Source organism: Phalangium opilio, unplaced genomic scaffold (assembly GCF_054372755.1).
Source record: "Phalangium opilio isolate 3A_F unplaced genomic scaffold, DU_Popi_V2 ptg000082l_1, whole genome shotgun sequence".
Lineage (NCBI taxonomy): Eukaryota > Metazoa > Arthropoda > Arachnida > Opiliones > Phalangiidae > Phalangium > Phalangium opilio.
In genome coordinates, this window is record NW_028324189.1 from 14,134,142 (window position 1) to 14,146,704 (window position 12,563).

At 36.7% G+C, this 12,563-nt stretch overlaps 2 protein-coding genes across 3 annotated transcripts; both read right to left on the reverse strand.

Moving 5' to 3' along the window:
* Positions 1-2,302: 2,302 nt before the first annotated feature.
* On the reverse strand, positions 2,303-4,906 carry LOC149651888 (G2/M phase-specific E3 ubiquitin-protein ligase-like). The gene is made up of 3 exons (XM_089846990.1): positions 4,393-4,906; positions 4,052-4,329; positions 2,303-2,359 (listed from the first exon to the last, which is right to left on the reverse strand). The coding sequence occupies exons 1-3, from the start codon at positions 4,904-4,906 to the stop codon at positions 2,303-2,305; spliced, it is 849 nt and encodes a 282-aa protein (XP_089703116.1).
* A 29-nt stretch (positions 4,907-4,935) lies between these two features.
* Positions 4,936-11,905, reverse strand: LOC149651889 (uncharacterized). Of its 2 annotated transcripts, XM_089848981.1 has the most exons (4): positions 11,445-11,905; positions 6,872-7,553; positions 5,506-5,709; positions 4,936-5,448 (listed from the first exon to the last, which is right to left on the reverse strand). In XM_089848981.1, the coding sequence occupies exons 3-4, from the start codon at positions 5,663-5,665 to the stop codon at positions 4,949-4,951; spliced, it is 660 nt and encodes a 219-aa protein (XP_089705107.1). In that variant the 5' UTR covers positions 5,666-5,709; positions 6,872-7,553; positions 11,445-11,905; the 3' UTR covers positions 4,936-4,948. The 2 variants fall into 2 exon arrangements, with proteins under 2 accessions (XP_089705107.1, XP_089705108.1); XM_089848982.1 differs by lacking the exon at positions 11,445-11,905 and having other exon boundaries at positions 6,872-8,050.
* Positions 11,906-12,563: the final 658 nt, after the last annotated feature.

The following is a 12,563-nucleotide window of genomic DNA, read 5'->3' on the forward strand; positions in this document are numbered from 1 at the left end:
AAAAATATATCGCAATGCACGGGCCTTGATAGATATAGGAGGCAATGAATGAAATATATCACAATGCACGGGCCTTGATAGATATAGGAGGCAATGAATGAAATATATCACAATGCACGGTCCTTGATAGATATAGGAGGCAATGAAGGAAATATATCGCATGCACGGGCCTTGGTAGATATAGGAGGCAATGATAATTTCTCTCTTTGCACGAGAGGTTTATCTTTAATATTTAAATAAATATAATTATTTTTAATTATTTTAATCTTCAATAATTAACATTAATAATAGTTAAATCGTTTAAAATAAAGTTATACCTATTATCTTCTCAAACTTTGCTAATATTGACGTTTAAAGTGAAGGGTACCCCTCTTGCCCGCTTTTTTCAAATTTGGGGTATATATACGATTCGTTTCCATTATAATAGTAAGGAAAAAGCGCAATTGCGAAACCTCTGGTGGTCGATCCCACCTTATGGAGGCTAGACGTTTCTCGTAACCCTAGCTGATCGCCGCGTATATCCTAAAACCAAACGATGATAATGGAGTAGAAGCCAATGATACAGATTGGTGTCTATGTGGAATAGACGGAAGACCAGTGGAAGGTGGTGTTAGAAGCCAGTGTAAGTGCAGACTGGTGTCAATGTGGGATTGACAAAGAACAGAAAATGGTGGTGATTAGAAGCCAGTAAGAACAGACTGGTGTCCGTGTGGGATGGACAAAGACCAGAAGATGGTGGCGTGAGAACTCAAGTAGAGGAGCCATTTCCGTGACTGTGAAAGCAGTTCGGAAATGGCGAACACGTTTGCTCCGATACGCAAACTGCGAACGCGGTCACGTGGGTGTAACAACAGACAGACAGACACACAGACACACACACAGACAGACACACACACAGACACGGCCGTTACAGAACCTCTCCTGGACTACGTCACACGGAGAGGTAAAAATCACGGTCTATAATCAGGCGATTTTTTCCTATATTAGTACAATCATAAGTAACATAGTTCTCTCTAATTATGCCTCTTAGCCTTAATAGGTGGAAAATTCACTTAGTCGGTTAAAAACAAATTATTCTTCATTATTCGTTTAATGATGTTTTCTACTATACTACCATATATATATCGAAACACAAGTGTAAAAATTACAATAACTTCAACGTTTAATTTTCATTTAAGAAAATTCACTTATTAGTCTCAACAGGAGTAGATGGAAAAAGATGAAATAAATATCTAGCTGATATTTTTTCCAGCTTCTATTTCCATATATTCCTGGCTATAATTTTCATATTTTCAAGTACTTTTAAAGTTAAACTATCTAAAAAATTAAACACCAAGTACTATCATTTCATCAATTCTTATTTACCTTTCTTGTCATACTTCTAGTGCTATGATGCCTATGCTATAAATAAAGCGGTTAAAATTTTATTTTAGGCACATGGACAGCAACCACAAATTAATAAGTTGGCGTTTTGTTTTCCACGACTTAATAGACGGTTTTAGTAGGTACTTGTTGCACTTACATTGCGCGACAAACAATAGAGCTGATACTGTTTTGGGTTTATTCGTTGAAAGTGTCGGAAATTTTGGTTTTGCCATCTCGTTTGCGTGGTGATATGGGTGTCGAAAACGTCGATGTGGCAAGGTTTATGTTGACTAACCGTGGTTTAAATAGAGGAAGCTTTATAACTGGATTAAGTGTGCACAACACAAGAATTGAAAGGCTGTGGTCTGAAGTAAATCGCGTGGTATCTGCATACTATAAAGCCCTATTTCAACATATGCAGGACATTGGAATTTTGCACCAAACAAACGAAATTCACATTTTTTGTTTACACTTCGTTTTCCTGCCTCGATTAAGAAGATCGTACGAATTTTTTCAAACGGAATGGAATCACCATTCGCTAAGAACTGAACACCGGTCAACTCCACTACAGCTTTGGTCTCTAAATCGATTGGACGAAATTCGGAGGAATGAAGAAAATGAAGAATATTTTGCTAATCCATCACTCTACGGTATTGATGACGACAACCATTTTAGTTCAATAGAAACTCAAAATAATATAATTATACCCGAGAATCAATATCAACCCCCTTTTGATATCCCAATTGATCCACTTTCTGATGATGAAAATCATGGAATCACTCATTTCTTAAATGTTTTGTCATTTGTTCAACAATAAATGACTTAGGGATCATTTTGTAACTTTTTATCGAGTTATTGCGAGCGATTAAAGGGTTAGTGTCAAAGTTACGCGTCAATAGTGCTTCAATGAGTTCGAGATTGAGATAGTCGAAAAGACTTATTTGTCATCAAACCTTGAACAAATAGCGGCGTTGCTCTCGGGATTCTGCTCGTGCTAATTAGAAAAACGGGGGAAAAATGATGGCGCGACATTTTTCGTTAGATATTATATGAACGACATGTGTTAAGTCAGTGTTAAGTTATCACGCTCGTGATAATTAAAAACGTTAATGTTCATATTTTCTGCTCTGGATTTATATTAGCAGGAGCAGAATCGTGAGACCAACCTTGTGTTTTTTAGTTTTCAAGACTAAAATCTCTTTTCTACCATTTCAATCTCGCACTCATAGAAGCGCGTGAGATTGAAATTATCCCTTTACAAGTTATCACTTGGGATAACCGGATAAATTTATTGATAATATTTCAAAAGCAATGCACATGTGTTGTGACGCCAAATCTCTATATGATTTTTTTTTAAACTTTCCAAGAGAAGACCCTAAATGTCAAAGTTAAAAATTGCAAATAATGAAAATCTAATTATATTTTTTAGCAACTCTAAATAATTTAGTTTCTTTTTGATGGATACATAAGTAAAATATTTTTTCAAATTCTTTAATTCAACGAAACGAGACAACAGTGATTTTGAAAAACATCATATTTAATCTTTATTATCCCATAAACTAATGGCATAAAAAGTAGTTTTGTTGCGCAGTCCTAAAAAAACAGTATGTATATGCATTACAATTCCACTCTAAATAGGCCGGAATTTAAAGTTAAATTCTTTGTAGAAATTGGAAAATAACACTATAATTTAACTTTATTTGAAAAGATAAATTCACAGTTTTAATTGATTTCGGCTAAGCTTCAAAGCTTTTTTTAAATATTACTAAACCACACTACAAATCATAGGTTTAACTATTAATTGCATGATTTAAATGATTAATAAAAGCATTTTCATAGAAGTACATTAGAATAAAGCTTATATAAATTTAGTTTGAAGTAATCGTTTTTATAAGTGAAGCATTTTTAGAGAGGTGCATTCTTTAAATGACATTAACCTACACTTCGAGCCACACCAATTGATACAAATGATCGCTTTTATTTTCAGTGAAGCAATCCGTTCTAAGAAAGTCAAGTGTTAACTTACTCAGAAACGCAATAGGTTGGATATACTCATTAACAGTAAACCGAACTTTTATATAAATGTTTTTTTTTTGTTTCATAAACATATTTAAAAATGGTTACAGTGTTTCATAAACATATTTAAAAATGGTTACAGTGTTTCATAAAAAACAAGGCGTACAGCTTTAAAAATAGCTCACTAGCTGTTTCATAACCAGTGTACCCGGATGGTTACTAAATATAAGACCTGTCTGCATAGTTAATCGTTCGGGAAATATCTTTGAATGTTTTTAAAAATCAAAATATATTCAGATTTTATTGACAAATTAATCGAAGAATTAATCTCCGACCTATCGCGTAACGGCCTGCCTTCCAGCAAACAAAATACTAGTGGCAAGCTCTATGTGGCGCCATAATTGCACTCTCCATAGCACGTGCCACGATTAATTTGTTCGCTGGAAGGCAGTTCGTTACGTGATTGGTCGGATATTCTACGATTAATTTATCACTGGAATCTGAATCTATTTGGATTTTTAAAAACATTTGGAGATATATCACGAATGATTAACTACGCGGATAGGTCTTATAATTAGTAGAAGAATAGATTAAAATTCACTTTCTTTACATCCTCACCCTCCCATTAACAGAACTATGGCCGGCCAAAATTCGTGTTACCCAGAATTACTCCATCTATCATATTTTTTTTAAATTCAGAATAAGTTGTGTTGACTACAGGGAGGTACAATGTAAGCGCACAAGTGTTTGATGCGGGAAACATGCTACTTTTGTCAGTACCAGGAACGTTTTCGTGCAAGAATCCAATTATTGGTTGAGGGGAAAATCCCATAGGAGGCTCTTTATCAGCCCCAGTTGCAAATATTAATATTTCTTCTAGTCCAATTTTAGCATCACCTTCTTCTAAATCTATTAGTAAATCTCTCCAAAATGCCAGAGCAACAGTTTCTGCCTCAAATCAGTTGCTACCAGGTTCTGACGAATTAATTTTAAAAATCAAATTTATCTTGCTTCGAGTTAGTGCCACTGTTCCATCATAAATCATGATTGGTGCAAACAGTTCCGGAAACTGACAAATCTTATCTAATACACCTAGTACTGCTAATCCATCTTTAAACTTAGCCAGGTTTGACTCGTTCCTAACCAGTAAAATGTAGTTTGTTATTTGTTTGACTATATCCTCTTTTTGCGAAAGATGAATTAAGGACGGATTTATTCCTCCAAGTTGTAAGATGTCACTTAGATTTTCAACAGCTGCATCGACTTCGACAAGGTTTTCTGAATTACTAAGTTTCAAAACCCTATCTCGCCACTGTCTATCAACAATGCTATGTGGAGAGACACTAATGGTGTTAGGATCTTTGTACAGACATTTGAAAAATAAAGGCGATAAGCAACATGGGCCAGGGCCACCGTGAACAATGGAAAGTGCTATAGTAAGACCTGCCATGTAATACTTGTTATCAATAATGGCTTGATTGTGCATAGCAATGGTTCGGGCTTCAACTGGACCTTCAAAAACCATGCTGCTCATCACTTGTTTTATCAATAGTCGAAAAAACTCCCTTTATGGACCTCCTAAATCTAGACCTCCCTCTATCTGTTCAAACTCATCTGAGAATATAATGTACATCCTAGATCGAGGGTCGAAACTTTTCCTTGAGAACGCACGAAACGCTCCATCCATTACATCCTTTCTTATTACATTAATTTCGTTAACCTTCCCAGTAGTTAGTTTGGAAGACAATTTAGAAATTATTTCTTGTAAGGTAGTTGGAACTTTTTCAGATATTTCATTAATTTCCTCATCTAAGTTCGCAAATTCAGTATTATCATCAGTTTCAAAAAAAGAAAAGGCATCGTTATTTGGAGTAGATTCAATTTGTGCATTATCATTGGATCTCGTAGGTAACGTTTCGATTCGCGAAGACAAAGGAGTTACTAATCCGCAAATTGCACTCGTGGTAACTTCAGACACCCTCGAACTTAAAATAGTTGCTTCTTCGTTGCTTCTAAATTCAGGTTCTGATTCATTACTTCTACAGGTTCTGGTTACGTGGTTATCAACTAAAAGAGTTAGTTTATTAGACTTTTCATTATTCTCACAAATCTTTAATGAATTACCAATTGGAAGCTCAACATTAGTCATAACAGTGGAGTCTTCGCTAATTACTTCGCAATCGGTATCCGATTCATCGGAATCGTTTCTGGGTCGTATATAAAGAATCCCTTTTCCCCAGACTCGATGTACAACATGACCAGTTAAAGTAATACCAGGAGACATTAGGTGTGACGAGGGAACACCCAGAAGCCTTCAAAAACTGAATTCTAGAAAAATTAAATAGCGTTGTCATTAACAACTGAAAACATTTTCCATGTTTCTAATGTATGGTTTAAAACACACCACCGAAAAACTCAAATGAAAGGTTAAAATTCAAAATGTGCAGCTCTTCGAAACACTAATTAAACTATTGTTCTAGGGCAATACCTTCGTATATACTTATTCAAATGTCCTGAAACTTTTTGAGTGGTCCCCATATAGAACGATTTATAAACATCGGAGTGCGGATCCCACTAAGGTATGACTTGAAATTGACTATCGCCCTAAGTTATGCTTTTTAACTTTGGGATTCCTTAAATGGAGGGTGAATAGGAAAATCAAGTGATTTCTTATAGATTCTTCTATTAATTATATGAGCTATTTGTGTAGTTAATCATAACGTAAATATCTCCGAATGATTTTAATAATGAAATTAGATTCAGATTTCGCTGGTTAAATAAACGCAGCGACTACAACAAATCGTGAAACACTCCCGTTTGTGTTTATCACATTGCCCTCCACATGGCGCGTGCCACGAATATTTTGTTCGCTGGAAGGCGGGGTGTTACACGATTGGTCGTAGGAGCTGCGTTTAATTTAACAGTGAAATCTGAATCTACTTTGATTTTTCTAATCATTCGGAGATATTTCCGTAATGATTAACTATGCAAATAGCTCATATAATTAATAGAAGAATCGATAAGAATTCACTTGATTTTACTATTCACCCTCCATTTTGGCCATGATTATTGAAAATCAAGCAACAGTTTCGAGGGGAGAAACATCAAGTACTCACTAACGAAATTTTTCTTATATATTCATGGTGTTTGTAACAAATCAAATAAATTTTCCGAAAAACCATTGGCGATTCCTCTAAGGTCTGATCCTTAAATTGTGGGTCCTCCGAAGAAATTAACTTTATAAATTGTGGACAACTTTAATGTATGATTCTTAAATTGTGGGTTTCCCTTAGACTGTTACGCGCTTTTTCCATCTCTTTTGATTGTCTACTTGAAGAAAAGTTGTGATAAAAGGATACTGCAGGACAAAATTGCGAAGGTCGCTTAAATTATCCCCGAAATTAATTGTTGTGTTAAATGAAAAGGGCCCAACCCTCATGGGTGGGTACAAACTCATACTCCATCGTATATGTGATAAGCTAACACTTACTCCGTGTTTTTAGTAATTTTGTCTCCAAATCGCTCAATTATCTCATTTTGAAGTACATTTTCACTCCATTCTTTCCTTAGCTCTTGATTGTATAGTACCATAAGTTAATTATGCCTCTAAGTACACAAATCGCTTCCACTTCTATGGCAATAGTGTTTGTCTGGCTCCCTTTAATGAAACCCTATACTCTCTCCGTATCATTTATCACCTCAACTTCAATACAAAATTGTACCGCCTAGCCTAGCGTTTCTTTTATCCCTTTTAGAATGTTTCAGGACTGAAACCGCCGAGAGAGAGGGATTTGGGGTTGCTCAAGTAAAATTCGTTCCCCCCCCAGTGCCTGCCTATACGAAACGTAAAAATCTCCTTTATTCCACTGGATGATTTTTTTTCGTCTCGACCGCTTGGTGGCTGCACCGTGACAGAAATTTCAAAATATTCTCTCTTCGGATCTTAGCGCTATACGAGTTCTGACGTCACAGAAGCCTGCAGAAGATGCCCAGTTTTAACCCGTATTTGTGTACTTAGAGGCATTATTAACTTATGATAGAACAAATCCATCATTTTTCAAAGATGTTTTTATGGAACCTCTTGGAACGCTTTTAAAACTTTTATCTGGGAGCAGTACTATGTTCTTAAAAAAACAGGATGCTGATCCTTGGGTGCTTTGGGTTGTCTTGGCCTACATACATAAAACAAAGATTAGCTGAGTATATATTTATTATTTATTTAAAGGGAGGATGAAAACCTTGTGCTTTTCTTGTGCAACAGTTCATATTAAAAAATATTTTAAAAATTCCACTGCTCTTTAAAAATAAAATAACGGCCGGAGCAGTTTTTGCAAGGACGATGGGGGAGGATTCGAATTAGCGAAATATCATGGAAATGGGGGAGGAATATTCTGAAAAAGGTCTGACGTTGACAACCGGCCATTTAGTCTAACCGGATTCTGAGCTGTTCCATAGTTAGCGCGCCCGTTTTTCCCAGACTTCGCATCCTCCCCCATCATCCTTGGTTTTTGTAACAACATGACTTAAAAATTAACATAAGAATTGAACGAACTAAAACTAGGAATTTATAGGAAACAGCACTTAGGAATATAATATAACAAGCGGGGTGCCTCTCCGTTAGATACACGCGAGGAGTTACGTGGCTTTAAAACCCAAGTTCCTTCTTTTGTCTCCCCCCCCCCATCGGCTGGGCGTAGCTGAGATATATTTTTGAATTGGGTCTACGCGAATAAAAATAATATAAAATAGTCGATCGCTAAGGAAAATCAAAAGGGGGAGGGGGAGTAAGGGGGGGGTCGAGGGTTAAAAATTTAAATTTTTGTAGATCTGATGATTTTACGTAATAATAGCCATTTTTTAGCGTCGTAAGACAAAGCGCGTGGACGCCTATAGAGCTGCAGACAGACAGACAGACACTTGGAAATATATAGTAGATAATAACGAGGGGCAGGTCACTTCCATGATTAAATATGCCCCTCCGCATGATTAAATCGGATTAAAAGGATTATCCCTGCCTTTCTCTGTGCATTGATTAAATCATGATTAAATTATTATATTCGTTAAATGCTGATTAAACACGCACCCTGGAACCAAGTGAACTGCCCCTCGGATAATAATAATAACTGCTTTTTCTAACGAAGGGATGTCCACACTAAGCCTTTGCGTTGTTTATTATTTTATAATTATATGACGTGTCTGCCAGAGCTTAGTGCACACCCACTATGTGTCGGATCATTCGGAGGTAGCTTCTATGGCTAGTGCTGTTTTCTATTAATTCCTGCTGAAACCAATAATGGCGCGTTTTATCTCAAGCAAAGAAACAAAAAAATCGAAAAGCGCCCGATTTTTACCGATTTATTTAGTGGTTCGGGTACACTGCTTACTCCACTGCACGTGGTATGCAGGGGGCAAAAACCAGTTTTGGAAGACGCGACCACAGTGCTTTTTGCATTCGCAAACCAATTTTTCCCCTACATACAACACGCAGTGATGTTTTTTAAAAATAAGCCCAACCCCCGTTGACTACTTGGTAGTCCCTTTAAATAAAAGGAATTTTTCAGTATTTGGCGAATTCATTAAATTAATTAATTTGGATCACCCTTTTGTGAGCTTCATAACAAAACTACGAGACACTGAATTTCGTGATCAGCTAAACAAGAACATTCAAGAATTTCCAACATTTCCTTAAAACAAATACACATGTTACAGGGTTCATTTGATCAACACATTGTTTCCACTAAACGGGCTTGATAAATTTTCTCCCCTTTTGTCTCAGCCTTAACTTCATTTCAGGGTTGCCAGTACCTTGTGAGTGCTTTTCAGCATGATCCCAGTTCCCAGTGTCTGAGGAAAACCAAACCAAACTGCTGCCTTTAATTCTGTTGTAGACTAGCTGTGGTTCAATTGAACTCACAAATGACTGGCAACACATCACAGAAAACTATGTATAAATTTAAAATCTCTCTGCAGAAGTTAAAATTTATTCATTTATTTGATAAATGCTTTTCTTGTTCCTTTCATTTGGCCTCTTTTACGATTAAATGACTTGCGTTAAACAGTAGCGCCGCCAGGATTATTTCTCGCGTAGGCACAGCATGATCTACAGGCCCCCACCCTCCCTTTTGTTTTGAAAATTTATCATGCATAATTTTTTAATGTATTTCAGGATTTTGAGGAATATAATAGATTTAACGATTAGATTTCAGTATTTCCTTTTTTAGTGAGATTATTAAGACTACGAAGTTTTTGGCAACCGTGTCCTTGCGACCCTTCTTATAAATTTAGTCAATAATTACACTGTCTTGAAGTCTCTTATCAGGGATTATCTTTCGTTTCCGTGAAGCACCTAAAAAGTTACTCTAGTGTAATCGTGGTGTGTTTACAGTTGGAAATTTTTATTCCTCTCCGCGACGCATGCCGCCTACCGTTTTTAGGTTGGGAGGGGAATTTCCAACTCGTGTCCTTTCTAGTTTCTATACAAGAGACGGGGTCACAAGAGACCTGGGGGTCAACGGTCAACACTTTAGAGGGGGGATCTTGTTCTTTAGAATATAAAGAAAACGGGTTTTGAAAATGCTCTCTTGTACATTACAAAAGCATAGTGTAGCGAATATGTCAAACAGGTGTGAGATGTTGTGTTAGATTTTTACAGATAGAAATATAAACTATGAAAGTACATAAAGTAATTGCTGTTAAAGTAAGAAATAAAATTTCATTTGAAGGCCTCTATAGGCACGTTATTAAAAATTTGGAGGCCCCTCAAGTAGGCCAAAATTTTCCAACGTAGGCACGTGCCTACTGCTGGCGGCGCGACTGGCGTTAAATGAGACATCGCAAAAAGGTTAAATGAGTGCACTCAAAAACCACCAACTCACTGACGAAGAAGTTCCCCCAAAACAATAGTTAATATTTTATTAAATTAATTTATTTTTTACGGAATGAACCATCTAAACGTAATTGTTTCGAATTTAAGCCAACGTTGAAAATTCCTCATGTAATTTTTTTTAGACTCATAAGACGCAGTTGCAAATCATTTTGTTTTAAAGGCTTATATATTTTAACTTTTTCAAAATGAATTCGCCATGTACTGCTACATTTATTAAAGTTGAGTAAGGTAAGGGGCTGTTCACAAATTAAGTCACGTAAAAAATCAGTTTTTTTGGTCCGGTCCCGATTCGCCGCTTTTCATTTCGCCGCCAAGAAGTTCCGATTCGCCGCTTTTCATTTCGCCGCCAAACGGGACTCATTTCGCCGACTTATTAAGATGAGATTTTCTAATATACCATATTCTTAAAAAACTTCATTTTGACATAAATGTAAAACCAAAGGTAAAATACTAATGTTTTACAAGATGACTAGCCGCGTTTAGATATTCAATCCAAGTTAAATCTGAATTTTCAAATCTTAACTTGAGCTCGACAAGACGCTTGTCCAGTTGGCGGCGAACTGAGACTTTTTTTGGAGGCGAATTGGCGCGGCGGCGAAATGAATAGCGGCGAATCGGGACCAAACCGTTTTTTTTACCCGCTCTCCCCCTTTTTCACACATCGTCGCATGTATCTGAACCCGCCCCCTAAAATTACATAACAAACATCTTCCCCCCCCCCTCAAATTCAACTAGCCAAAATATTTTGAAGAAAACCAAATGTGGAATTTAATCAAATGTGGAATTTTTTGAAAAAAAAAGACTATTTATTAACTGTACGCTTTTTTGATGTACAATTTTGGGGCGATAAAATGAAATAGCCATTGGAAAACTTTGCCCTTCAAAGGTTTCTTGTGTGTTTGTGTTTCTGTTGCTATTATTTTAAGAGGGTCACGTCCTTAAAAATAGTACATTTAACTTTGGCAAAACTCGGTGTGACGTCACGTTTCCGTATACACCCTCTCTCCCCTGAGTCACAAATCATCACACTTCAGCCAAATCCCCCTCCCCCGTGGACGCGTGACGTAATTTATGAACGGCCCCTAACATTACTCTCCTTCTATTCCCAAAGTTATAATTTCTTGATGTAAAATCGCTCTACCATAAGACAGCGTTATTATTTAAGACAGAACTTTACCTTGAATGTGGTCTTTTTCTTTGTGATCCAATGAAATTAAACGACGTATGAAGAGAATTTCTTCCTTCCGGTACTGCAGGGGCTCCAGTTGATCGAAACATGGTTCTAATCTCAGTATGAACGAAAGCTAATGAAGGCCTTACTAACTGTTGATTAGTTCGTCGAAAAGGATTGTTCGGCTGAACCGTGTTACACGTTTCTAAAATAGGTCCTCTTGGGTTTTCAAGGCTTTCTGGCGACGCGGCTGCAGCGAGTAAGTTATATAACTGAGGGCTTCTAAGAACATTGATTGCTTCTCGAAAAGATTCAGGAGATATCTGATCATTGTTCTCTCAGCCATGATTAAAAATTAAAGTGTTTAAAAAATATTTTGTAGTGTCTGCCAAACGCGAAACTTTCCCGCTCCCTTACGAGTTTGGAAAAAAAACCATGCAGTCCTACTTCCGAGTACGAGGGCACCAATAATGAACAATAACTGTAGGCGCTAGATCTGATACTGTGAAAAACGGCAAACAAGAAATCTTATATTTGAGAGGGATTAGAAGCAGTGAAATTTTCATGTAAAATCATACTAATCAATAGAAGAGGCTATTTTCAACGAGAGTCTAAATGCGCGCTTCTTCATTTTTCCCCATCAAGGGCAAATGTTGAATATGAGAAAATAACAATAGTTTAACATTCAAAGTTAGTAAAACTACAGGCAGTGGCGTAACTGTACCGTTAGAGGCCCGTAGCAAATTCATCGGACTGGGCTCTCCCTCACCTTACCTCGGCTCACGGCCGAGGCCAGTGACATTTTGCCCGTCCTGCCACCCTATTGTTATGCCACTGACAACAATACCTTATTGTGCTCCGTTTTAACCTACTGAGCATGTCGCCCCTGTTTCACCAGCAAATTTTCTTTTCGCTTCACATCCCTCTCATCTATAAGATCCCTGGGACCCTGGATTACCCCTTGTCCAAAAATGTACATTTTTTAACGTAAAGTAACGCCATCTGTAGTTTCAAGTTATAGTATATAAATAATTAATTAAATTTAGTTTATTTTTTATATATTAAGTATTTCCAATATTTTATAAATAAAACTCTGTGATTAAAAATTGAATTAATTTCGGTTTG